Raw genomic sequence first — 26,918 nt, forward strand, 5'->3', positions numbered from 1 at the left:
GACACAAGTCACTCCGACTTAGAAAGAGGGTCTGGAGCTTCTTTGGGGCGACCCGGAGCGACCGTCATAGACTTCAATGTTATGAAGTCCGTGCCGGCCGCTCCGAGGTCGCGGCGCGCTGCTCGCACCGCGACCTCGGAGGTCGCCCCCCCAAGTCGGATCGCCCCAGTGTGAACGGGGTCTTACTCTTTAAATAAAAAACAAACAAAAAAACAACAACATACAACTGTACCTTCTTTAAGTATGCCATAACAGAGAATCCGGGCTCTTTCAATATCTCCGAGCTGACGACACAATCCCACATAAACCCTACAAAGGGCCTGAAGATATGTCGGGGCTATTGATCTCTTTCCAGTCCTGATTTTTTTTAAAACAACTTGAAGAAAATGATCTGCTAAACTCTATATGCACAGAGGGAAGAAAAAAAAAAAAAAAAAGTTACAACGTAGCAAATTAAAATATCCTAGCTATCTAAACTCGGCTATCTAGTCTCTTTTTGGGTCTCACAACAAATGTCTCCCAAGGAGACTTTAAAGTATGGCTAAAGCTTTTTTGACTGTACTTCTCCATGCACTCCTGTGACCCATTTTCAGCTGACAGCTGGCTTTAGCTTTGACGTCATAGAGCTGGTCCAGGCACTGAATAGATCCTGAACTTAGGGTTGGGATCCACCCAGATGCTTGCACCAGCAGCTGGCTCAGACTCTCAGCTAACCAATTGAAAGGATATTTCCAAACTAATGTTGATGGTTTGGTTAATGTATTTTTCACCTGGTGTTTTCATAAGGCCTTTGAGTTATATTAACTCAGATGGCTACATGCGGGGAAAAAAAAGCAGAGGATGCAAAGTGTTCTGTCCCTACTGGCCACTTAAGCAAAGTGAAAATCCTCACATAAATTTAATCTCTTAAAGTCTATAGCCGAATAACTCAGAACATGCCGAGAGGACCTTAGAAAGGTGCTCTTGATGTAACATGATAAATATCTCAAATGTTTGAAATAGAATTATTACTCGCAAGATAATTGAGCAGGTAAAATCTTAGCCCTTCAATTGCATCAACGCCAAACTAAAACTAAATTGGCCAGCTTTTCCCGCCATACTACTAACAAGCCCATCTTTATTCCATGTTGCATATACCTCTTGTGAATATTACGAGTCTTTATATAATTTAAATAAAGATTCTGTGACCCCACAACCTACTACTGATCTTATTGTTAACTTCTTAGACAGTGGACTCAGATAACTTCTCTCATGTCAACAGACCTATTTCTAAAAAAGAAGTTAGAAAAGTCATCAAACCTTAAATACTGTAAATCCCCTGGCGTCAATGAATTTTCAGCAGAATATCAACATTTTACACATGTTCTAGTAACCAAGCTTTCCTCAGTGTTTACTTTAGCTGCATCCTCCAGTAGTTTTCATGAAGAAATGCCCCAAGCAGTTATGTTGATCTTACCAAAACCAAGTAAAGCTCCTGCACATCCACAAAATCTTAGGCCTATCTCACTTTTGAACTCCGATTTGAAAATATATACAAATCTTTAGCAAATCGGCTACCGGAAGTATCTACAGTGTTGATAGCTTTAGACCAAGTTTGTTTTGTGAAGGGGAGACAGGCACCAGATTGCCAGATGCTGAACCTGATTACGTTTGTGAAGTTCAGAAGAATGTCTTCTCTAAAGTACTTGGCTTTGACTTTGCAAAATTGAGAATTTGAGGTTTTGCGTATTCAGCTATTATCAATGGGAGGGTTGATGAAGGTAGGAGTGGAAATAACAAGTGCATCTTTCCAGCAGTCCCTCCCTCCCCATTGCTCTGTAATACAGTAGGGGGGGGGGGTCTGATTTCGACCAAGTCTTTATGAATCTGCAAAGTTGAGATATAGTTCTAGACAAACTAACCCCTGTATGAAAAGCCTATGAATATTTACTGCCTCATAGAAAGCAGTAGTAAACCGCCAAAAAAATATCCTCCTGCATGTTAAGAGCATATGTGCTAGTATGCATCATATGTATTATGTGCATAGCATGCATGATTATGAAAGACTTTCCTTAACTGCCATTAATCTGCTATTGTCCAGGCAGGGACTTTTTCCATTCTGACTGGACGTCATATGACGTCCTTTACACCAAGCTGTGTGCGCGCCCCCCCCCCCCCCCCCCCCGAGGCTTTTTTTTCTTCAAAATGCTAGACATTTTTTTTAGTTTGTTTAGCAAAAAATAAAGAACCCATTATTGATTAAATACCATCAAAATAAAGCTATATCTGCCACCGAGGTTTTTTTTTTCTTCAAAAGGTTTAGTCTTTTTTTTTTTTATTTATTTAACAAAAAAAGAAAAAAACCCATTTGTGAATAAATACCACCAAAAGAAAGCTCTATCTGCCTAAAAAAATTGATAAAAATGTCTTATGGGTACAGTGTTGTGCAATAGCACTGAAAACCAAAAATAGACCTGAGCAGGAAGCAAGTGAAAGTGCCCTGTATTGAAGTTGTTAAAACGAAGCCCTCCAGGGGAGTGCTGTCACCACTGACACGGCTTCCATCTTCACTCGGTTTTCCTTCTCAGTTTCTGGGCTCCAGCCATTTGAATGGGTGAGCTGCTATGACACAACTTCTGTACGCACGCGTGGCACAGCTCTCTCAATGGATGTCCAGACAGTGATCGCCACCAGAAAAGCGACCTTTCGTGACAGCGCAGGCAGAGGAATCTCCCTGATGTTCTCAAATGGAGGACGTTGCAAAACGGACAGAACCAAATTCAGGTCCCAAGGAGGCAAGGGCTCCCTCCTAGGGGGAGCCAGATGACGCACCCCTTGAAAAAAGGTACGGATCAAGGAATTTGACACCAAAGGGCGCTGGAAAATAATTGCCAGCTTGCCAGCTAAGACAACTGGCCCTTAATAGTGGTCAGCGCAAGACACTGGTCCACACCAGATTGCAGGAAGGCTAACACCCTCGCCACCGAAAAGGAACGAGGATGGAAACCCTGCAATTCACACCAGGCGAAATAAGCCTTCCAGGTACGGTAATAAATTTTACCAGATGAGGCCTTCCTAGCCTTGAGCAGGGTAGGAATGACCACCCACGAGAGACCTTGATCTCTCAAGACCTGGCTCTCAACCGCCACGCCGTTAAAGCCATCGACTGTAAAGCAGGATGGAAGATCGGCCCCTGAGACAGCAGATCGTCTCGCAACGGGAGCCACCAGGGAGGCTAGATGACCAGTTGCATGATGTCCGTGTACCAAGACCAGTCCGGGGCCACTAGAATCACCAACTTCGTTTCCGAGACAAACATGCGAAGGAACCTGGACAACAACAACTGAATCGGGGGGAAGGCATAAATCAGGCGATACCGATTCCAAGGCACTACCAACGCATCCGAGGCGTTTGCAAATGCCAGAGGGTCGCATGTTCTTGCCACGAACCTTCCCACCTTGTTGTTTAGACGAGACGCGAACAGATCCACGTCCGGGGATCCCCATCGTGCACACAGCATCTGAAACACCTCTGGGTGAAGGGCCCATTCCCCCTGGTCCAGGGTCTGGCGACTCAAGATAGTCGGCCTGCCAGTTTTCCACACCCGGAATGTGAACTGCCGAAAGCGCAGAGACCCGCGTCTCGGCCCAAGACAGAATCCTGGTCACTTCCTTGGCCGCCCAGGCACTCCTGGTGCCCCCTTGGTGATTGATGTACGCCACCACAGTTGCGTTGTCCGTCTGCACCCATACAGGGCGGCCCTGAAGACGATCTGACCAACGTAGCAAACATAGTTTGATCACTCTCAGTTCCAGCACATTTATCGGCAGAGAGGATTCCTCCTCCGCCCAAGTGCCCTGGGCAGACAAACTGCCCAGAACACCACCCCAGCCCGACAGGCTGGCGTTCGTGGTGATCACCGTCCATAACAACGGCCGGAAGGATTTCCCTTCCGTCAAAGCCAGAGACTGGAACCACCACAGAAGATCCGCTCTGACATGGTGGCTCAAAGATATCCTCCTGTCCAAGGACTAAGGATGCCTGTCCCACCTGGCCAGAATCTCCGCTTGCAGAGATCGTGTGTGGAACTGCCTCGAAGGCTGGCACCATCAACCCCAGGGATCGCATGCAGGTCCTGAGCGAGGAGGAATCGTTGTTCCTGAGGGACCTGACCTCGCACTGTAGAGTCCGGAGTTTGTCCTCCGGCAGGAAGACTTTTGCCTGGGCAGAGTCCAGAACCATCCCCAGGTAAGGGAGGCGAACAGAAGGAGACAATGTCGACTTCTGAAAATTGATGGTCCACCCGAACAGAGTGGCACTGGAGCTCGACCTTAACAGGAGATCGTCCAGATATCCAAGGATCGCGATCCCCTGTGCCCGCAACAGGTCCAGGACAGTAGCCAATACTTTGGTAAACACCCTTGGAGCCGAAGCGAGACCGAAAGGCAACGCCACGAACTGATAGTGCTCCTCCGCTATTGCGAATCGGAGGTACCTCTGATGACCTTCGTAAATGGGGATGTGTAAATACGCATCCTTGAGGTCGATGGAAGCCAGGAAATCTCCCGGGCTCAGGGAGGCCACCACCGATCGAAGGGATTCCATGTGGAACTTTTGAACCCGCACAAAACGGTTCAGAAACTTTAAGTCCAGAATTGGACGCACCTTGCCCTCCTTTCTGGGCACCGTAAACAGATTCGAGTAAAAACCCCGAAATATGTCCCGATGTGGCACCGGGACGATCACCCCCTGGGCGAAATATCCTGAATCGCCCGTTGGAGATCTTGGAAACAATCTGGGGTCAAATGAAGATTTGAGGGAAAGAATCTGTCTGCTGGGCGTGATTGAAATTCGATCTTGTACCCCGACCAAATGAGTTCCTGAACCCACCCGTCCTGAATTTTGGCCAGCATGGGTTCGGGAAAACAGCGCAGACGTCCCCCCACCCCTGAAACGGGTGAGGGCGCCCCATTGGGTTGAGGCGGACTGGGTCGCCGCGTTGGGAGTGGGCGGCTTTCGACTTGCCCGCCCAAGGCTTCTTCTGGCCACCAGAGGCCTTGAAGGATTTGCCCTTGTCTTGTGCCTTAAAGGCACGAAAGGACCCCTGGTTAGGTTTAAGGAAGGGCCCCGCTTACCGCGGAAAAACTTACCCTTGGACACCTGGGGCAGCAGTGAGCTTTTACCCCTAGTGACCCCCTTAACCAACTAGTCCAGGGAGTCCCCAAAAAGGCGATTCCCTGCATAAGGGATGTCAGATACCGTCTTCCTGGAAGTCTGGTCAGCCAACCAGCTTTTCAACCACACAATGCAACGGATTATCACTGCGACTGCAGATAAGCGTGAGACTAAAGTGGTCTCATCCAAGGCCGCGTCACACAGGTATAAAACAGCCTGAATAATATCTATGGGGGAGGCTTCGGGAAAATGGCCGCCGAGCACATGGGAAACTACATTGCCCACACTAAAGATGGCCTCCGAAAGGGCGCCAATTCACTACAGGGAAAAAGGCTGCTGCCCTCACAGGAAGCCGAACAGCCTGCCCACACCCAAAATGGCGGCCCCGCGTTTTTTACACAGCTGCGGCCCCCACACAAATGTCTGTACCCCCAAACGTTGTACAAGCACTACCGAGGGACTCAGGGACCCCTGCAAACCCCCCACACCGCGGCATGACCGCAATAGCGCCCCCGCAGGGACCGTGAGGGACACACAGGAATCATACATACAGACATGAGGGGGATACCACAGACTCCAAACAGACTGCCATCCCCATACCGAGGCCCAACATACACCCCTGACATATATAGACAGAGGGGCAGCATGGTACTCACCGATCCAGTAAAAGCGTGGGTGCCGCTGTGGGACGGGAATCCTCCCACCCCGGGTGGGGGCCTAACTAGGCAAAAGACAAACTGAATTGGGAATGCTGCTAGCAGGAGGGTATTGGACCAGAGGGACAGCCCCCTATAGGTGTGTCTATCCAAAACCTTTTGTGAATGTTTCTAACAAAATCTTCTGCCTAGCTTACTTCTGTGGATAATAGGTCAATACCCATAAGTGAAGACTGTATGAGTGGGCGGCGACTGTCAGAGGACGTAAGAGAAATCCAGTTTTCTCTATCGTTCATCGACAGATGCAGCTCTATCTTCATTACTAGTAGGGATGTCCCAAAACAGTATATTGGGTGGGAAGACAACGCAAAAAACGAACGTAAGTCCTACAAAGGCTAAACGTAGCCAATCAAGTAACATGGAGTTCAACCTAGAATAACCGGAGCTCTCCCAAAACAAAATTACTCCCTCAAAGAGAAATTAAAAAAAAGAATTCTCTTTCAAACTGCAGCTTGCAAAACCTTGCGGCCAAAAGAAGCCAACACGTCTACTTCGTAGAATTTTGTAAACGTATGCACAGACGACCAAGTTGCTGCCTTCCACCTCTTGCAGCACCGATACCGATGCCTGCTGGTGAAAAGCCCAAGAGGCACTCAGCGCTCTCGTAGAATGCGCCTTCACTGGAAAAGGAGGAACTTGACCCTTCAGTGAATAAGCCTGTACCATCGTCTGCCTGATCCATCTGGAAATAGTTGCAGCAGACACAGCCAATTCCTTACGAGGTCCATCAGAAAGAATAAAAAGAGCATCCGACTTCCGAAAAGATTCGGTTACCTCCAAATAAACCTTGAGCGCCCGAACCACATCCAAAGAATGCAAAGCATATGCATGGGTTTGAGTGAAGGCAAAACAAGGTCTTCTTTCAAATGAAAATCAGAAACCACCTTAGGGAGAAACAACTGATTAGGATGAAGTACCACTTTATTTCTGTGTACCACCAGATAAGAGGACAACAGCGCCAATTCAGATAGCGAGCAGAAGTGATGGCCACCAAGAAGGCAACCTTCTGAGACAACAAAGGCAGAGAATCTCCCGAATTCTTTCAAAAGGAGGCTTTTGAAGAACAGAGAACACCAGATTGAGATCCCACGGAGCCAGCGGAGATGGTCTCGGACGAGCCATATGGCGCACTCCCTGGATGAAAGTACGAATCAATGCATGTGTAGCTAATGGGCATTGGAAATATATAGCCAAAGCCGAGACTTGGCCTTTGATTGTGCCCAAAGCCAATCGCTGTTCAACTCCTTTCTGCAGAAAGGCCAAAATCCTAGCTATAGAAAACAAGCGAGGATGCACCTTCAGTGATTCATACCATGAGAGGTATGACTTCCACGTACGATGATAAATCTTCCTGGAAGTGGACTTCCTAGCCTTCAAGAGGGTAGGAATCAGAAAGACCCCTATCCCTCAACACTTGGCTTTTTATAGCCATGCCATTAAAGCCAGCGACTGTAAAGCAGGATGGAAGATTCTGGAAGGGCCTTGAGACAGCAGATCTTCCCTGAGAGGAGTTCTCCAAGGAGTATTGGCGTATCAAGACCGGGGAGACCAGAGCGGAGCCACCAGAATGACCAGAATTCATTCCACCTCTATCCTGCGCAGAAGCCGCGGCAGAAATTTCAATGGGGAAATACATAAATCAGCCGATATCGACCCCAAGGAGCCATCAGTGTGTCTGTGGCATCGGCCAGAGGATCTTGAGACCTGGCTACGAACCTCTGAACCTTCTTGTTGAGGTGAGAAGTAAACAGATCGACCTCGGGAGTCCCCCACCGAACAGAGTAGATGAACACCTCGGGGTGCAGAGACCACTTCCCTTGATCAACACTTGACGACTCAGGTAATCCGCCTGCCAGTTTTCCACACCTGGAATGTGTACAGCAGAGAGGGCTGGAACAAAGCTTTCCGCCCAGGCCAGAATCTCGGCCACCTCCTTGGCTGCCCGGTGCCCCCCTGGTGATTGATGTATGCCACAGCCATGGCGTTGTCTGCTTAAATCTGAACTGCACAATATTGCAGACGAGTCGTCCAATGACGCAGACATACCGTTATTGCTCTGAGCTCCAAAACAACGGAAGGAAGGACTTGCCCTGGCACAGAGCTGTAGACTAAATCCACCACAACAGAGCAGTTACATAGTTACGTCGCCAGTCCTCAGGAGGGATGTGTTGGAGCTGGAGAGAGTCCAGAGAAGGGCAACTAAACTAATTAGGGGATTGGAGGACCTTGATTATGAAGAGTGTCTGCAATCGCTTGATTTATTCTCCCTGGAGGAGAGACGCCTGAGGGGGGACATGATAGCAATTTTTAAATATCTCAATGGGGATCTCAGCTTAGAAAAAAAGCTGTTTAGTCGGAGGGATTGCATGAGGACTCGGGGGCATACAATGCGATTAGAGGAGAAGCATTCTAACGGCCGCTTAGACACCCCAGGGGAACGTCTCAGACGGTCCCCTCCTACATGAGCAGTCAGCAAAAAGAGCAGCTCCAGATGGCATGTGAGTGCCAGATGTCATCTGCGCCCTAGGCGCAGCCACCGCTGCGACCCCCAAATTGCATCCACCAGCGCCTGTCGCGGCAGGGGAGGTAGAAATGTCCTCCTCATCATCCGAGGAGACAGGGTGCAAGGTAACAGACCCGGCAGGGAGGCCCCACGTCTGCGGCGGCTGAGCCAGATTCAGACCCTGAGACATCAGATGAGGCAGGGGTAAGCAGAGAAACATCTCAGCGCACCTACCACCTTCACCCGAGCCCAAATGCTTCCCGAACTGCCGAAAAGGCATCGACAGACAGTGGAGATTCGGAAGGCCCTGCAGCCTCCGTGAGGGGGTCAGATGGGAACAAATGGCCTGCAGGGTCCATACTGAACCTGAGGAACCCGTCAGCAACTTCAACAAAAAAATTCCAAAAATTAAATTTTATTTTTTTAAGTGGCCCCACAGCGCTACAGCGCCCCCCGGTGGTCAGGCGCACGCTAAAAGACCCCCAAAGAGAGGGAGAGACCACCCTCATGACTCACTGTCCTCCAGGCACCCCCATCGGCCTCCACAGCAAAAAATGTCTGAAAGCGCATGTACCAAGATGGCCGCCACCATAGAAGCAGACAGAAGTTACAACATAATGGCAGCCCCTCGCGGGAATTGCGGTAATCGAGACCCACAGGGGAACCCCCCAAACGCCCATCCACACCATCCACAGCAGAAAACCCCACCAAGGACCCCCCCCGTGCAGGATTGGTCAAGCGCCGCAGACGGCACACTCCCCTGGCCCCCCATGTAGCCTGCACACTAGGACCCAGCCACAGGTAGGCCCAAACAGTCCCCCACATGGGGGGGGGGGGTTACAACAGGACAGAGGGAACCCTGAAGTGTGAGGGTCCGACCATCCCAGAGAGAGGGCCCGCGTCCAGCCCAAAATCCGCCAGGGAAAGGGGGGGGGGACGTTTACTCACCATAATGGGAATACAGGGGGGCGCCATCTCAGGACAGGACCCCACGTCACCGGGGTAGGGGGGCAGTCCCTGTCCAGCAGGACTATGTTGCGGCCAACCCTGCGCAGAGCTAAGGCCTGGAGGCGCTCATTGGCCAGACTGGGGTGACCCCTGGATATGGGGGTCCAGTCTGTCGCCCAGCCTGGCATAATTGCTAGAAGATCTCACAGGAAAAAACATCCGGAGCAAAAATGACTTGCTAAAAAAAAAAAAAAAATTGACATAAAAAAATTACTTCTATGCCAGGACCAAAGACCCTAGCAAGGAACTAGGTCCTTACTCCTGACTAGGCAGATTAAAACTGGCATCCTATGCAGAAAGAGAGAGGGTGTACCCTCCGGGACTGCCCATAGGCGTAGCCAGAACTTTTTTCTGCCTAGTGTCCTACTCCTGTAGGGGACAGTATTACCCTACTGATATGAATCAGAGAGCACTGCGTCCGTCAATGAATGATAGAGAAATTGGCGATTCTTCCACTGGTACCAGAGTCGCCTTATTTAACCTGGCCACCAGAGAATCTACTTTTGGTGGAACGGTGCACCTTTTGGTAACTGCGTGCAAAGCGCTTAGGCACAACCAACATGTGCTTAATGCGTCTCCATTGATTATTGGATTGAAAAAATTCTGGGCAAGGAAACACTTTCCCCGACTTGGGATTTGCGGGAGCCAAAAGACACCTGCGCACCTGATGCTGTAGGTTCATCAGCCAATTTTAGAGTTTCCCGCACAGAAACTATCAGAGCTTCCACCAATCTACGTTCCCGCGCTGCGGTTGATGAGGACGGGTCCTCTTCACTGTCAGGATGCGACAACACCGACCCCTCAAGGTGGTCTGCGTCCACGGCGACCATATCCATCTCACAGTCCGAAGACCCTGCTGATTTAAGGGAGGACGGAGGGCGTTTGCGGCTGGCAGGACCAGAAATGACCAAATCTACCTTGGACATCAAATTTTGAAAAAAGACTGCAATCTCTGGCTGAGACTGGGAACTGGAAGGTCCCGCAATCACTCCCAGGGGATCTGCGGGTAAAATTTTATCCTGGGACTTCAAGTTATGTAATAACATTTTTTAGGGTACTGTCTCTTTATGATCCACCACTAACACTGTGGGCTCTTAATCCCTGATAATTATATAATAGAGCAGATGAGGAAAAGCATCAGGAAAGTCCAGGAAGAATGTTACCAGACCACAAGAGGCTGCCCACGATCAGTGTATGATACTGACTGAACAGAAAGAGAAAACTCTGCCTCTATCTATAGAAAGCCATGCCGCAAACCTGTCCAGCCCATGGACCTCAAAAACATGGCCGCTCATTCATTCTCAATGGGGAATCATAAAATGGCTGCCCATGCAATCTTAATGGGAACATAGAGATCATGAACCACAGCAAAATGGCGGCCCCCACAGCATGCCATGCGGTCCCTAGGATCCCCAAAAGGAGTCCCAGAACAAAAGGTCCCTGACCAGGGACCCACACAAGTCCATCCACCCCCCCAAATAAGTGAGATAATAGCAGCTTTATTCCTGCCCCCCAAGGTAAAAACCTGCTAGGGGTGGGGGGAATGCTGAGGGGAGTACCAGACTAGTCCTTCGGGGTCCCAGGGAACCGAGGGAGCCCCTAAAGTCTGACTATTCAAGAGAGGGGTCAACAACCAACCAGAGACCACCAGGGGTTTTGGGGGGCAACATTTATGTTTTGGGGGGGCAACATACCACGGTACCAGGTGGGCGCCACTTCAAGACAAATCTCCTCCAACCCTGGATGGGGGTACTGTCAACCAAGGGGAAGCTGCGACTCAGTGGGTTCCAGGTCTTGTGCATCCCAGCGAGACTGTCCACTCGCAGACTCGTCCCCATCCATCGGGGCACTGTCGTGGCGAAGCCAAGTTCTGGACTATAACCTGCTCGATGGCCAGGCTGGGAGACCTTAAGGATCTAGATTATCCAGTGTGAAAACCACAGCCAGCTGTTGCTTGTAGTTCCTCTGGACTTTGGTCCTCAGGAACTAACTAGTGAAAAAATAAAAAAATCACAAACTTTCCATGTCACAGCTAAGACCGAAGTTTCAGCAGGGCAAGGTCCTATTTCTAACTCTAGGCAGAACAAACTGATTAATGATAGCAGAGTGTGAGGAGTTATACCTGCATAGTTTTCCCATATTATTTTATCCCTGTTTGTCTTGAGGCTGCAGTGAGGTTCTGTCTGCCCATACCTGTTGGTTTTAGGACCACAGTAGAACCTTCTGCCCTTTGTTCACTGGTTGGAATAGCTGCCTCTGATACCTCCCTCCCATTGCCTAGTTTGAAAGGTTCTCTAACTTTTTATCCATCCTCTCCCCAACAGAGCTGAACCCATTCGAGTGAGGCCCGTCCCTTCTATAGAGATGGTAATCAACTGAGAAGTCAGCACAGTTCTTCAAGAACCCAAAACCCTGCTTCCTGCACCAATTCCTCAGCTACTTGTTAAGTTCCCTAAACTCCTGCTGCTTCTCTGGCGTGGCTCGAGGTACAGGTAATTGCTTTGTGAAAGCACAACCCTGGAAAACAAAACCATATTAGTTGTTCATTGCCCCAGTACAGTTAGCTGCAATGTTACATACTGAAATTGCAGGAAAACTTGGTTTCAGACTGAGATGACATGATCAACTACAGGAAAAGACCACTCTATAGTGAACTCTTTTTCCACTTGATAGAGTTTGGAAAAGGTTTTAGGAGGCATGAAAATTCTTTCTGGAGAGTTCCAATCATCACATATTGAATGTTCATGAACCAGAAAGGGGCATTGCGAGATGGAGAATCAAGCTGCACAACGCCAAGTTTTTGCGGATGGCAGCCGTGAGCTTTTCCACACTAGCAACCATACTTCTAAAAGCTCCCTGTTCAAAAATAGGGCCATCTGGACACTAGCACACAACTGAGGATTCATGGCGTAGTGGAGGGTTATAGGGGAGGCACCCAGTGGATGTGTTCACAAAAGCTTGCCAGTGTCCAATAACCTGAATATACAAGCCTACTGTATACCTCATAGTCTATGAATAATTTGCCTGTGAATTGGACTGTACCATTAAGATAACTCGTTTATTATTTACACACTAATTTACTTTGATGCTTTCACATATACATGTAGATATTCTTTTGCTTAAAGGATAAGTTCATCTTTCCAGAAAAAATAAATGCACATATTTTTGCAAAACTCAAATTTTGCATTTTTTTCCTGCAGTGGATTAGTTGTGTAATGTCAGGCAGACAAGCCCTGCAGCCTTCTGTCTATACCGCCATTCGGGCTGTCTGTTTGAAAGTTGTGCTCAGACTTGTGAATGAACTATGAGAGTGCTCATCGACACCCTTGCAGTTCATACAGAACTACAAGCAATCAACCGCAGTGGATGATGGTACTTGTAGTTCAGTATTTCACAGGAAACTGTGAATGAAGGACTTTCACACTGACGGAGGAATCAGTTGAACTGGCAACAGGTGCTGAAATAGGTGTATTTAAAATAGGGGTGGAACATGTAATATTTTCCAAAGGGTGAACTTAGCCTTTAAAACAAGTGTAGACCTGATAAACTAGACCTGATATCAGAAGCAATAAGACTTACGTTTTTAGAGGTGCTGAATTCATAAATTGCTTCTTTTTCCTCATTCCTCATTACAGGAATTTTGGGAATTGTTCCCACGTGGATATGGCTTCTAATTACTGGTAGAAGATCAAAACACAAGTCCTCAATTTTTTTAAGAGTCTTTGTTATAATATCTTCATCAATACTGCTGTCTTTCACAACATCTGGAAGCAGCTCACAATAACCAATGTTGTGGCAAGACTCTTGACATTTCTGCACTTCTGTATCATTTTTTGTAGCTGTTGTGGAACATTTTTTTATACTTTCTGTAACTGGAGATTCTGTGTCTAGGCGAAGCCTTTTGGCACTTCTAGGCATTAGGAAGGCATCAGTAGTTGGTTTACCTGGGGAATCAATGCTCCTGGATTGCTGTTGATTATCAGAAGTTCTCAATTTGTCTTTATTACTGTCAACATTTGAACTGCCCCCAGTTTTTATAAATACTGTAGAAGTGGATGTTATAGATTTAAACCCAGTTATTTGGCTGACAGACACATTTTTACCATCTCTAGGCAAACTTCGGCTTAGTTGAACATTACCTTTTAGGATGTTTAATGTTCTTGCTCGTGCAGATAATTCTGGGTACATTGTATCTAGAATTTTTACAGAATTCTCTTGAACACTGTTTGAAGAGCTACCAGAAGCAGAAAGAGGAAATCTTCCTGGTACAGGGAGAGCATGCTTTGGTGTGGCAGCACAAAATTGCAAAGGAGAAGACAAAATTCTTCTGTTTGATTTCTCAACAGGTGACGGGGTGGTAAGCACTGGAGATTTTTGCCTGCGCCCATCAGACAAAGGTGACAGTTGTTGTAGAAATGGAGTGCACGGCAAAGGAGAAATCAAGTCATTAAGAGGAGATGGTAAAGATGAACAACTTGAGGATGATAAAATGGGTGACAGAGGGTGTATACTTTTCGGAGGAGTTGCCAAAAGAGGACCTAGCAAAGGAGGAAGTGGGGGACCCATTTCTGATCTTACTTTAATAATAGTTTCTGGTGAGTGATCTGGGTTTGTTGATGTATCAGCATTTGCAAGCACAGTTTCTCCCGCATGTATATGCTGTAAACTTTGTTCACCTCCAGAAAGCTTTAGTTGGTGACTCTCTTTAGTTATAGCTTGACAAACAATCTTAGAATATTTTACCATGTGGGGCCTGTTGCGTTTTGTCCTTTCCTCTATGTTAGAAGCAGTCCTATGAATTAAGTTTTTTGAACCACCATGGAGCATTTTTAGATTTCCTCTCGGTTTAGGCTTTCCAGAAATAACTCTAGGGTCGACTGAATCTTCAGGTCTTTCAAAATTCCATATGAAATTTTTACCTGGAAGTGTTTTTTTACTCTCATTCTCTATAGTATTAAAGTAGTTTTGCTCAGTGTTGTTATTGTCATATTGAATATTTTCAGATACCAGCTTTTCCTTATATTTTTCACATTCCTCTAAAATAGTTGTTTCCTTTTCTTTTTCACAAGAATATTGACCCCAATTATTTTTACTATTGCTTTTGTCATTTTCTGCATCTATAATTAAATCACCTGTACCTAAAGATATGTGCTCCATTAAGATGCAATTTTCTGTTTTTGAAGAAAGAGAGTCATTTTCAAAAGTAACACATGCAGACAAATCACCTGCACATTCCATGTTAGCCATCTGAGTAATTATAGGCTTACATGGAGAATTATTTGATTCCAAATGTACATTACAGACTTCTTCCTCAAAACTTTCTGAAGCACTCTTACTAAATTTCTTTAAATTTGCAGGGCAGTTGGAGACAGCTTTTGCATTGCTGACTTTACGTATCAGAACATTTTCTTCTTCGCTACTATCCAAGGATACACTACATGCTTCTTGATTTGCCCCTATTTCTTCAGTAATTTTATGTGTTACCTTACTTGACTCTGAACACAAATTAAAATGTTGCTGTTCTTCTAGAGGGAAAACAGGCATTCCTTTGGACTGATTAAACTTCTTAGGAAGGGTGTCATTGTTTGACTGCAAAGAATAAACAGTGTTTGTTTTTTCCAAAGCATAGTCCATATCAGCACAAGTATCCTTTTTTGGGTTTATTTCTTTACAAAGATCTTTATTTACAGTATCAAGTTGATCTCTGCTCTCAGTTACGAGGTCCACTGACACTTTAATAAATTGTTGATCACTCAGCTGAGGCATATCTATTGCAGTCAAAACCGGTTTTCCTTCCAGCCTTTTTAGGTATCCATCAGCACTAGTAGTATCAAAATTTGAAGAAAGGGTGTCATGCAGAAAAAAAGTGGAGTGAGATTGATTGTCCCTTGCAGAACATAATTTGCCAGCAACTGCTTGAGTGTGAGAAATATCTAGTTGGGTTGCTATAACTGGCTGTATATCTGCCACAGCTGCTTTTTGCTCTTTTGAAGAGACCACTGTAATCAAATTTGAATCAGAGGAACACAGCTGAACCGTCTGTAATAAACCTATTTTACACTGCTCAGTTACAATAAGGCACGCGCTTGTACTATCGGATTCATCTGCAATATGCGTATATTCTTTAGCTTTGATTGCAGAAGTCTGTAGACTAGTAAGTACCTTTACTTTACTTTCATCTTCCAATTTCTCCATAGAAAGGCATGTGTTATCCTGGTCAGCAAAAGTTTCAGGCAAATGGTTTTCATTGTCTGCTGTACTAGAATCCAAATGAAATGGTGCTGGGACTGGCATGGTCTCTAAGGAATCTTGCATGCCATAACCAAGATCATTGGGGTTTGCTTTGCAACAATGCTCATCCTCTGAAATTTTTCTCATAGCCAACTTTTGCTCTAGTGAAATATTTGCTTTTAGTACAGGTAACTCCTGAATGTGTTTTGGGTCAATTTTATCAGTATAATACTGGTTTATCAACTTGTCATCTTCAAATTGTACAACAGGTGTACTGCTTGAATGCCCTGATTTTTCTTTACGTTCAGGTTGCACTGTTTCAGCAGCAAAACACATTTCACTATCCATTGAAGTGCCATTACTAGACTTTCCAGTATAAACATCTTCAAAACAACTTATTGACTGTTTGGAGTCTTTAAAATCTTTAGAATCATTATTAAACTGATGATTAAATTCATTTAAATATATTTCAGGTTGAGCAGATGAGAGTAAATTATCTTGACCTCTGTCTTTTATGGTAAAACTGGAATTATCCATAAGCTTTTCTACACTTAAATTGTTGTCAACATGATTTTCTTCAGCACTGGTTATATTGTTGGGAACATGGTTTTCTCCAGCACTAGTTATATTATGCACCGGTAAAGACTTTATAGATTTGCATTCATCAGAACACATTTCATCAAGATTACAGTTATGCAAAGGAGAATCCTTAGAAAATAACACCTCACTATCATTTACAGATTGGTTGTGAAGAACAGGCATATTACATCTAGCAGAACTTGAATCAGCTTCTTTAGAACAAAGCAGGTTTTCAATTACCAATCTTCCTGAAATATCTCCACCAACCGAGTGCTCCAGCATGGTGGCCAGGTCACCAATTGTACCACTAGAGCCGTGTTTTAGTAATTCAACTTCAGCATTATCAATGCTGTCTAATTTTCTTACTGCAACGTTCTGGTTAGTATACCATGCTAAAGATTTTTCAAAGCTAGTTGCTCTGTTGACAGCAGAATGCAAACTGTGCTCCTTTTCTGCTGGATTTTTTTCTGTTAAAACATTTGTTGTCAATGTGTTACTGGCAACACCAAAGCTTACTTCACTCTGCATTGGAGTTATTTCTATATTTTTTTTGTGTGTTTCCATTTCTGTAGTGAGTTCACCCTTATAGTTAGAACAAAATTCAGACTGAGACTTGAGGCAATCTTCAACTATAAATTTCCTGTCATTTTTGACATTTCCTTCAAACTCGACATTTTGTTTACAATTCTCAGTTACATTTCCTGCTTCTGGACATGGGACACAATTGGTCTGGTCTTGAACACAATTTTGCTTCCTTTCCGGTGTTGTACAGTCTTTTGCTTTATTTCTCTCATGAGAGTCTTCATTATCACTCGAATCTGTAAATTCTCCAAAAACAAACTGTAAAATAAGAAAATAAGTAAAACTTGTATTATTCTTTTTGCCATGTCTGCCTAGAAGGTGTGCAGAATACTTAACAGTGCATTGGTGTGGTTGAAAAATTACTTAATTGTTATAGACATATAGCACAGAAGTGTGAATTAAGAAAAATTAAAATTTTATGGGTTCATATTAATAGAATTAGCACTCTCAATAAACCTAAAACATAAGCTACCTCACACCAAAAAAGTTAAAAAGTGCACCTTTCTTTTGCTCATGCCTGTTTTTTTTTTAATCCCTGCTAGGGCAAAGAAAAAAAGCCCTGTGCAAGTGCCAAATTGACTTGATTTTGGACTCTTCCTCTAGACCAGTGTTTCTCAACTCCGGTCCTCGGGGCACACTAACAGGCCAGATTGTAAGTATTACCTTGGGGAGATGCAGACTAGAATACTGCAATCACTGAGCAGCACATGATATCACATGTGATGTATTTCCGTTTTCTTGCAAACCTGGCCTGTTGGTCCAAAACAAACTATTCCCTTCACTAACAAATGCAGTGGCCAGGCACTGTGTACCAGCACTGGGATAAGAACTTACCGTCCTACTCCCTGAACAAAACAGAGTCAAGCTGAACGGCACTTAGCCTTTCACAGGGAGCTTTGCAATCTATGAATGAATGCAAAGATTCTTCAGCTTGGATAAGAGAGGCAGGCTGACGATGTCAAAAACTCTGACTCAAACAGAGGAAGCTTTGTATTCAATCATAGAATTAAAAGTGCCTCGTAAAAGTTGAGCTCAACCCAAATTAATTTTGTTCCAGCAGTAGGACGGGAATTTCCCATCCCATTGCTGAAACACAGTGCTATATACGGTATATAGCAGATGCTACATGCAGTTTATACAAAACTCCAAGACGCTGAATCTATTAGTGAAGGTAATACTATGTTTGAACCAAGCTATTTAACCTCTTCATGTTGGTGGTACGCATATGTGTGGCCTTTCGGTGGGTGGGCCTTGGCGTCGAGCAGCCACATATATGCGTACCAGAATGTAAAACAAAGCTAAGTTGACAGAACATGCACTGCATGCTCCCGGCACTGTTGCCAGCGGCTAACAGAAAGCTTAGGATCTCTACTTGCAATCGGGAGCTTTCTGATCATGTGACCGCTGTAACAGCCAATCATGGTGGTCACATGATCAGAAACCTCATCAGAAACATCTTAAAGGGCAGTAGGCAACGGTGTTAAATTTCACTAAAGCTAGAGCAATAGATCATGGAAGAGACAATTCTAATAATTTTAGAACTGCCCGGAGTTTATCTTTAATGTGTAACAAAAAAATTGGATTTTTCCTACAGCTTACCTATAAAATCCTTTTCTTGGAGTACATCATGGGACAGAGCAGGTAATAATGACTATCTGGGTTATACGCTACCTTTAGGTGGATGGACATTGGCAACCAATAGACAGGAAGTTCCTCCCATATAACTCCTCCCATACAGGAAGAACCTCAGTTTTTGAAGCAAGCAATGAAGATGCTAGAAAAAAAAGGGGAGGGACCACTGTGTCCTGTGATATACTCCAAGAAAAGGATTTTACAGGTAAGCTGTAGGAAATAACGGAATTTTTGTAAAATCTTACCTGTAAAATTAATTTCTCTGAGTCCTCCGACAGTTGCCGCCTCCTCTAAGTCATCACTATTGGGTATTGTCCACCTATCCGTAGGAATAGCTAGGCATATAGACTTAGTCAAAAGACAAAAGGCATTAGCATATACACACCCACGGGGGCTGTCCCATTAGGTCAATACCCCCCCTGCATCACCACTTCCAACTCGGTTTGGTAGCATAGCAGTAGGTAATAAGAACCCCAAAAGAGGGGCGGGGGCGGCGACTGTCGGAGGACTCAGAGAAAGGAATTTTACAGGTAAGATTTTACAAAAATTCAGTTTTCTCTTACGTCCTCCGACAGTCTCCGCCTCCTCTAAGTCATCACTATTGGGATGTCCCAAAGCAGTATAGACATGAGGGGTGGGAGACGCAACCGTAGAAAAGGCAACGCAGTACCCACATCAGAGAAAGGAATCTTACATGCACCATAAGAACCAACTGGGCAACAGAAAAAAACAATGCTCAACAGGAGCAACAGCCCTGGAAAGCAAATGCCAACAGCCAGGGACCCAGAGAAAAAATGCAAGGGTCCATCATGGCACAGCCGCACTGAGAACTTTGCGGCCAAAAGAAGCATCAGCTGATGCCAGAAAGTCTACTTTGTAGAACTTGGAAAAAGTGTGCACCGACGACCAAGTCGCCGCCTTGCACACCTGGGCCACCGAGGCCCGATGCCAACAGGCCCAGTACTCAAAGACCTGGTAGAGTGCGCCTTAACAGGGAAGGGCGGAACCCGTTCCTTCAAGGCATAGGCCTGCTTAATGGTCTGTCTGATCCACTTGGCAATAGTTGCTGCCGATGCAGCCATGCCCTGCCGAGGTCCCTCAGGAAGGACAAAGAGAGAGTCCGCCTTCCGAAAGGATTCCGTAGACTTCAGGTAAACCCTGATCGCCCTGACAACATCCAAGGAATGCCAAACAATCTCCTTTGGATGCGTAGGATTTGTACAAAGCGAAGGCAGGACAATTTCCTCATTAAGGTGAAACTCAGTGATCACCTTGGGAAGAAAGGACGGGGGTGTTCTCAACACCACCTTATCCTTGTGAATTATCAAGTAAGGGGAGCGGCAAGCCAACGCCACCAGCTCCGACACTCTGCGAGCCGAAGTGATCGCCACAAGAAAAGCAACCTTTTTCGACAGCAGGGGCAACGATATCTCCCTGATATTCTCAAAAGGAGCACGTTGCAATGCGGACAGGACCAAGTTCAAGTCCCATGGAGGTAAAGGCTCCTTCCTAGGAGGAGCCAAATGTCGCACACCTTGAATGAATGTGCGCTCCAAGGAATGAGACGCCACAGGGCGTTGGAAAAGGACCGCCATTGCTGATACCTGGCCCTTTATAGTGGCCAGCGCCAGGCGCTGATCCACCCCAGACTGGAGGAAAGCCAAGATTCTCGACACCAAGTAAGAACGAGGGGAAAACCCCCTGGACTCACACCAGGCGAAGTAGGCTTTCCAGGTACGGTAATATATCTTACCAGAGGAAGATTTCCTAGCCTTGATCAGGGTAGGGATAACCTCAGAGGATAGACCCTTGTCCTTCAAGACCTGGGTCTCAACAGCCAGGCCGTTAAAGCCAGCGACTGTAAAGCAGGATGGAAGATCGGACCCTGAGACAGGAGATCTTCTCGCAGAGGCAGACGCCACGGAGGCGCCACTGCCAGGTGAACAACGTCGGCGTACCAAGACCGGCGAGGCCAGTCCGACGCCACCAGAATCACCATGTGCGGTTCCGAGACCAATCTGCTAAGGAACCGGGATAGTAACTGAATCGGAGGAAAGGCGTACATCAGACGATACTGATGCCAAGGGGCCGCCAACGCATCCGAGGCGTCCGCCAACGGGTCGCGCGTTCTTGCCACGAACCTTTCCACCTTTTGGTTTAGCCGGGATGCGAACAGATCCACGTCTGGGGATCCCCACTTTGCACACAGCATCTGAAAGACCTCCGGGTGTAGGGACCATTCCCCCTGGTCCAGGGTCTGGCGGCTCATATAGTCTGCCTGCCAATTCTCCACACCCGGAATGTGAACTGCTGAAATCGCTGGGACATGAATCTCGGCCCAAGACAGGATGTCGGTCACCTCCCGGGCTGCTCGAGCACTCCTGGTGCCCCCCTGGTGGTTGATGTAAGCCACCGCGGTAGCATTGTCCGTCTGTACGCAAACAGGCAGGCCCTGGAGACGGTCCGACCACTGGAAGAGACAGTTTTATCGCTCGTAGTTCCAGCACATTTATCGGGAGGGAGGATTCCTCCTCCGACCAAGTGCCCTGGGCAGACAGGGTGCCCAGGACTCCACCCCAGCCCGACAGGCTGGCATCCGTGGTAACCACTGTCCACACCAACGGGCGGAAGGACTTGCCTTCCGCCACCAACGGGGAATGGATCCACCACAGAAGAGCCAATCTGGTCCGGCGACTCAAGGAGACCTCCAGATCCAAGGACTGAGGAAGTCTGTCCCACCTGGCCAGGATCTCCTTCTGGAGAGCCTGTGTGTGGAACTGGGCAAAGGGGATCGCCTCGAAGGCCGACACCATCAACCCCAGGCCCCGCATGCAGGCCCTGAGTGACGAGGACGGATTGTGCCTGAGGGACCGTATTTCGTCCCGCAAAGTTCAGAGCTTGTCCTCCGGCAAGAATACCTTTGCCTGAGCAGAGTCCAGAACCATTCCCAGATAGGGAAGGCGAAGCGACGGAGACAACGCGGATTTTTGAACGTTGATGGTCCACCCGAACTCCTGGAGCGTCTGTACCGTGATGGACAGATCGCGCACAAGGTCCTGACTGGCACGCGATCTCAGAAGCAGATCGTCCAGGTACCCCAGGACCGCAATGCCCTGGGCCCGCAGCAGGCCCAGAACCGGTGCCAACACCTTGGTAAACACCCTGGGTGCCGAAGCGAGACCGAACGGTAACTCCACAAACTGGTAGTGGTCCTCTGCGATAGCGAACCGAAGGTACCGCTGATGACCCTCGAAAATGGGGATGTGCAGGTACGCATCCTTCAGATCTATCGAAGCCAGGAATTCTCCTGGACTCAAGGAGGCCACAACCGAACGGAGAGACTCCATTCGAAACTTCCGAACATGCACGGAGCGGTTCAGCGCTTTCAAGTCCAGAATAGGACGCACTTTGCCCTCCTTCCTGGGCACAGTGAACAGATTCGAATAAAACCCCCGAAACCTGTCCCGATGAGGCACCGGGACAATCACTCCCTGAGCAAGCATGTCCTGCACCGCTTGATGCAAGTCCTGCAGACGCCCAGGAAGCAGATGTAGATTGGAGGGAAAGAATCTGTCCGCCGGCCTGGAAAGGAATTCGATCTTGTAACCTGATCGAACGATTTCCTGGACCCACCTGTCTGAGATCCGGAGCAGCCAAGGTTGGAGGAAACTGTGCAAACGTCCCCCCACCCCAGAAATGGGTGAGGGCGCCCCTTCAGGCAGAGGCGGAGTGTCCCGCCGAACCGGCATTGCCGGTCTTCTGCTTACCCGCCCAGGGTTTCTTCTGGTTGCCCTGGGCCTTGAAGGGCTTGCCCTTGGATTGGTTCCGAAAGGCACGAAAGGACCCCTGACTTGACCTAGGCGCAGAACCCCGCTTGCCACGGAAAGACTTGTTCTTCGGGTTCTGGGGTAGCATAGTGCTCTTACCCCCCGTGACGCCTTTCACCAGGGTATCCAACGCCTCGCCAAAAAGGCAAGAGCCAGCATAGGGAAAATCAGCAACAGTTTTCCGCGAGGACTGGTCGGCCATATCAGTCGCCGGTTAAGTACCAAGACACTCGAGAGGCGAGCCACCAAGGGGGCCTCATTTAGGGCTGCATCACACAGATAAATGACTCCTTGATGGATCTGGTCCACCATTTCCAGTCGTGCAGGCGGCACGTCATCGGACACTAGGTTGCTTCTAAGCACCCTAATCCAATCAGCCACCGCCTGAGCCACCATAACGGACGCGAAAAAGAGTTTGAGCAACGAACCCGCCACCGTATAGGAATGGCGGGCTAGAGACTCCAACCGCCGCTCCGTGGGATCCCGGAAAACCGGGGTATCCTCAGTAGGAACCAAGGTAGCCTTGTTCAGCACGGCCACAGTGTGATCTACCTGTGGAGGCACACACCATCGTGATTCCGTAGCCGGCGCAAAAGGATAAAGCAATTTGAACCGACTAGGTACCAGGAATGGACGTTTTAACGTGCGCCAAATTTCATTAACAGTGTAATGGAATTCCGCTGGGCAGGGAAAAACCTGCGCAGATTTGCGGGTCCTGTGCATCCCAAATGAGGACACAACGCCCGGAGGACAGGGCTCATCCTCTAAATGTAAGGTTTCCTTAACAGAAACAATCAACTCATCCATGGTCGCCCGTTCTTCGGGTGACCCTGGGGAGGATGTATCAACACCCTCCACCTCAGCCTCCCCCTCAGACCCCGGGGGGGTCTAAGGATGAGCGGGACCCTGAGAAGGGCACGCTCGCAGCAGCAGTAGCAGCATCCATATCCCCATCTGAATCAAAAGAGAGAGACAGCCTCGGCCGTTTTCTCGCAGCCCGTTCAGACATCAGCATTTCCATATTTGCCACTAAAGTCGCAACCACAGCAGCCAGATCAGGTCGCAGCGGGGCCACAGGCGAACTGGGGCCCCCCACTAAAGCTGGAGGAAACTTGCTTTCCTGAGAATCCATGGCTCAAGATATAAAAAACTACAGTGCAAAAAAGTAGTGTACTGTCCCCTTAAATAGCGCTGCAGAGTGCGCAGCCCACTGCTACTGACACAGCTATGAAGACCCCCAAAAGGAGAAAGAAACTGAGCCAGAAGCAGTATGCAGAAGAAGACAGAGAGATAAACTGCAGAGCCCGCAGATCGTTGCTACCTGTGTCTGTGCTGTCTGAGAGGAAAAGGAAATGCTGCTGGAGGGGGCTGGCCATAAGCCAGACCCCAGGGAAAATGGCTGCCCCATAGGGATGCATAGGAGGCTACGCCAAGATGGCCGCCGACATGCGGCCGAACCGATCGTTTCACCGCCCACAAAAATGGCGGCGGATGGCGCCAAAATGAGCTGTATACTCGCCCCAGAGGGGCTATACACTTGTGCATAGTAAAAACATGGCGGACCGCGCGATTTTATCCCCGCAGCGGTCGCCGCACAACACACAAGTCTGTACCCCCAAACATGCACCTAAAGGGGACACAGGGACAGGGACCCCCGGCAAACATACAGATCTGCACACAGCGAACCCCGCAGGGATCGCACAGGGAGTCACACAGGCACAGATATGGGGACACACAGCAATACAGACTGCCACTCCAGACAGAAGGCCCCACACAGAAAGTACTTACCTGTACCCGATGGCGTGGGGAGCCTCCATGCACGGATAAACCTCTGTCCTCATCTGACAGGGAGTGCCGTGAGCCAGGGACATGACGCTGCAGCAGCGCAGACGAGTCCTGTGAGGTAGCCAACTCACGGCTACATCCCTGCAGCGAACAGGGATGGGTCGTTCTTAATGCCAGGGCGAACCATAGGTGAACGCTCGATGGCGGGCTGGGGGTCCATCTGACCCTCTGTGCCCTGGAGAACCAGGGCGCCAGTCCGAATCCCAGCACCGCATGATCCATCTTCATCCGAAGAATAAACTAACACTAAAGCTGATAAAATAAACAGCTAGTAAAGTGAGAGAAAAAAACTGACATTTAAAAAGAAAATCAAATAAAAGATTTAGGAAGGCTGAGACCGAAGCCCCAGCACAAGGTAGCCAGACTATTCCTGATGCTAGGCAAACTAAAACTGAGTTGGGAGTGGTGATGCAGGTGGGGTATTGACCAGGTGGGACAGCCCCCGTGGGTGTGTATATGCTAATGCCTTTTGTCTTTTGACTAAGTCTATATGCCTAGCTATTCCTATGGATAGGTGGACAATACCCAATAGTGATGACTTAGAGGAGGCGGCGACTGTCGGAGGACGTAAGAGAAATATTTTCTTTATCATATATCACTGGACACAGGTAATAATGACTATCCGGGATGTCCTAAAGCAATGCCCTTGAGGGGAGGGGACACAGATTCCCATAACTTCCCCTGTGCAAAGAACACTAGGAACTTATAGTGCTTCTTGCAACATGTTAATACCAAACTGAGCCCCTTCTCGGGCTCCAACATCCTTTTAATAAAACCATGTGAATGTATAAACTGAAGACCAAGGCAGCTTTGCAAATCTGAGCCATAGATACTTAGAATGCCTTTAACTTAAAAGGCGGAATCTTACCCTTTAAGCCATAAGCATGACAAAGACTTGACGAATCCACCTAGAGATAGTGGAAGTAGTTGCCACTTGGCCTTTCCTAGACCCTTCTGGCAATACAAAAAAGCATCGGTACTACGGATTAATGCAGATGACCTCAAATAGACTTTAACTGCATGAATCACATCTAGTGAATGCAACAACCTTTCCTCTGTCTGAGGAATTGGAAAAAAGGAAGGCAGAACTATATCCTGGTTTAGGTGAAAACCTGATACTACTTTAGGTAAAAAGGATGGATGAGGCCGAAAGACCACTTTATCCTGAGGGATAAAAATGGCTCTCTACAGGAAAGAGCTGCTAACTCTGAGACCCTCCTGGCTGAGGTTATAGCAACCAAAAAACTGAATTTTTGTAAAATCTTACCTGTAAAATTCCTTTCGCTGAGTCCTCCGACAGTCGCCGCCTCTTCATATTCGTCACATATGGGGTATTAGACTTTGCTCCGAAGGAGTAGCTAGGCAACAGAATATGTTAACATTAAAGCTTTTAACATATCCCACCCTCAAGGGGTGGTCCCCTCAGTCAATACCCTCCTACTTCCTGCAACCATATCTCAGTTTCAGTGGAATAGCAGTAGAGTATACAACCAAACCCCAAAAGAGGGGCGGGGGCGGCGACTGTCGGAGGACTCAGAGAAAGGAATTTTACAGGTAAGATTTTACAAAAATTCCGTTTTCTCTTACGTCCTCCGACAGTCGCCGCCTCTCCATATTCGTCACATATGGGGACGTCCCAAAGCAGTGCAAACATGAGGGGTGGGAAACGCATCCGCGCCGAAAGGCAACGCAGTCTCCGTATCAAAGAAAGGAACCTTACCAAAGGAAGGAAACCAGCTGGGCTACAGGAAAAATAATTGCTCAACAGGAGCAACAACCCAGGAAAAGACAAATAACCAGGGAATAAAAAACTTATCCCAACAGCCCGAGGTCCCCAACAAGGGACCCTAGGGAATTGCCGCATTAAGAACCTTGCGGCCAAAGGAAGCATCCGCCGATGCCTGAACATCTACTTTGTAGAATTTTGTGAAAGTGTGCACGGTCGACCAGGTCGCCGCCTTACACACCTGGGCTACAGAAGCCCCATGACGACAGGCCCAAGACGTACTCAGAGATCTAGTAGAGTGCGCCTTCACAGGCACAGGGGGAACCTTCCCCTGCAAAGCATAGGCCTGTTCAATGGTCTGCCTGATCCATTTGGCGATGGTAGAGGCCGACGCCGCCATGCCCTTCCGAGGACCCTCTGGAAGAACAAACAAGGAGTCCGTCTTTCGAAAAGACTCAGTCGATTTAAGGTAAACCCTTATCGCCCGAACAACATCCAAAGAATGTAGTCTCACCTCCTTTGGATGTTTAGGCTTCGCGCAAAGCGAAGGCAAGACAATATCTTCATTAAGATGGAATTCCGAAACTCGCTTCGGAAGAAAAGAAGGATTAGGTCGCAAGACCACCTTATCCAAATGAACAACCAGATACGGAGACTTGCAGGACAAAGCCGCCAGCTCCGACACTCTGCGAGCCGAAGTGATCGCAACCAAAAAGGCGACCTTTTTGGACAACATAGACAACGAGATCTCCCTGATCTGTTCAAAAGGAGCACGTTGTAACACAGATAGAACGAGATTCAAGTCCCAAGGGGGCAGAGGATCCCTCCTAGGAGGAACCAGATGCCGCAATCCCTGAACAAAAGTGCCAACCAAGGAGTTGGAAGCCACGGGACGTTGAAACAGAACGGCCAGCGCAGACACCTGACCCTTTATCGTAGCCAGCGCTAAACGCTGATCGACACCTGTTTGAAGGAAGGACAGCACTCGGGAAACCGAGTACGTGCGGGGTGAAAACCCCCTGGACTCACACCAGGCAAAATAGGCCTTCCAAGTACGGTAATAAACCTTCCCCGAGGAAGACTTCCTCGGGTTGATCAAGGTATGAACGACCTCT

At 47.6% G+C, this 26,918-nt stretch overlaps 1 protein-coding gene across 1 annotated transcript in view; it reads right to left on the reverse strand.

Moving 5' to 3' along the window:
• ICE1 (interactor of little elongation complex ELL subunit 1) overlaps positions 1–26,918 on the reverse strand; it is a 478,826-nt gene that overhangs the window by 174,623 nt on the left and 277,285 nt on the right. Inside the window, exons 14-15 of the mRNA XM_082258761.1 lie at positions 12,961–17,031; positions 233–401 (exon numbers count right to left, since the gene is read on the reverse strand). Of these exons, the coding sequence (XP_082114887.1) occupies positions 233–401; positions 12,961–17,031 (4,240 nt within the window). The remainder of the gene's footprint in view (positions 1–232; positions 402–12,960; positions 17,032–26,918) is intronic.

This window comes from Pelophylax lessonae, assembly GCF_965119305.1.
Source record: "Pelophylax lessonae genome assembly, chromosome: 5".
NCBI lineage: Eukaryota > Metazoa > Chordata > Amphibia > Anura > Ranidae > Pelophylax > Pelophylax lessonae.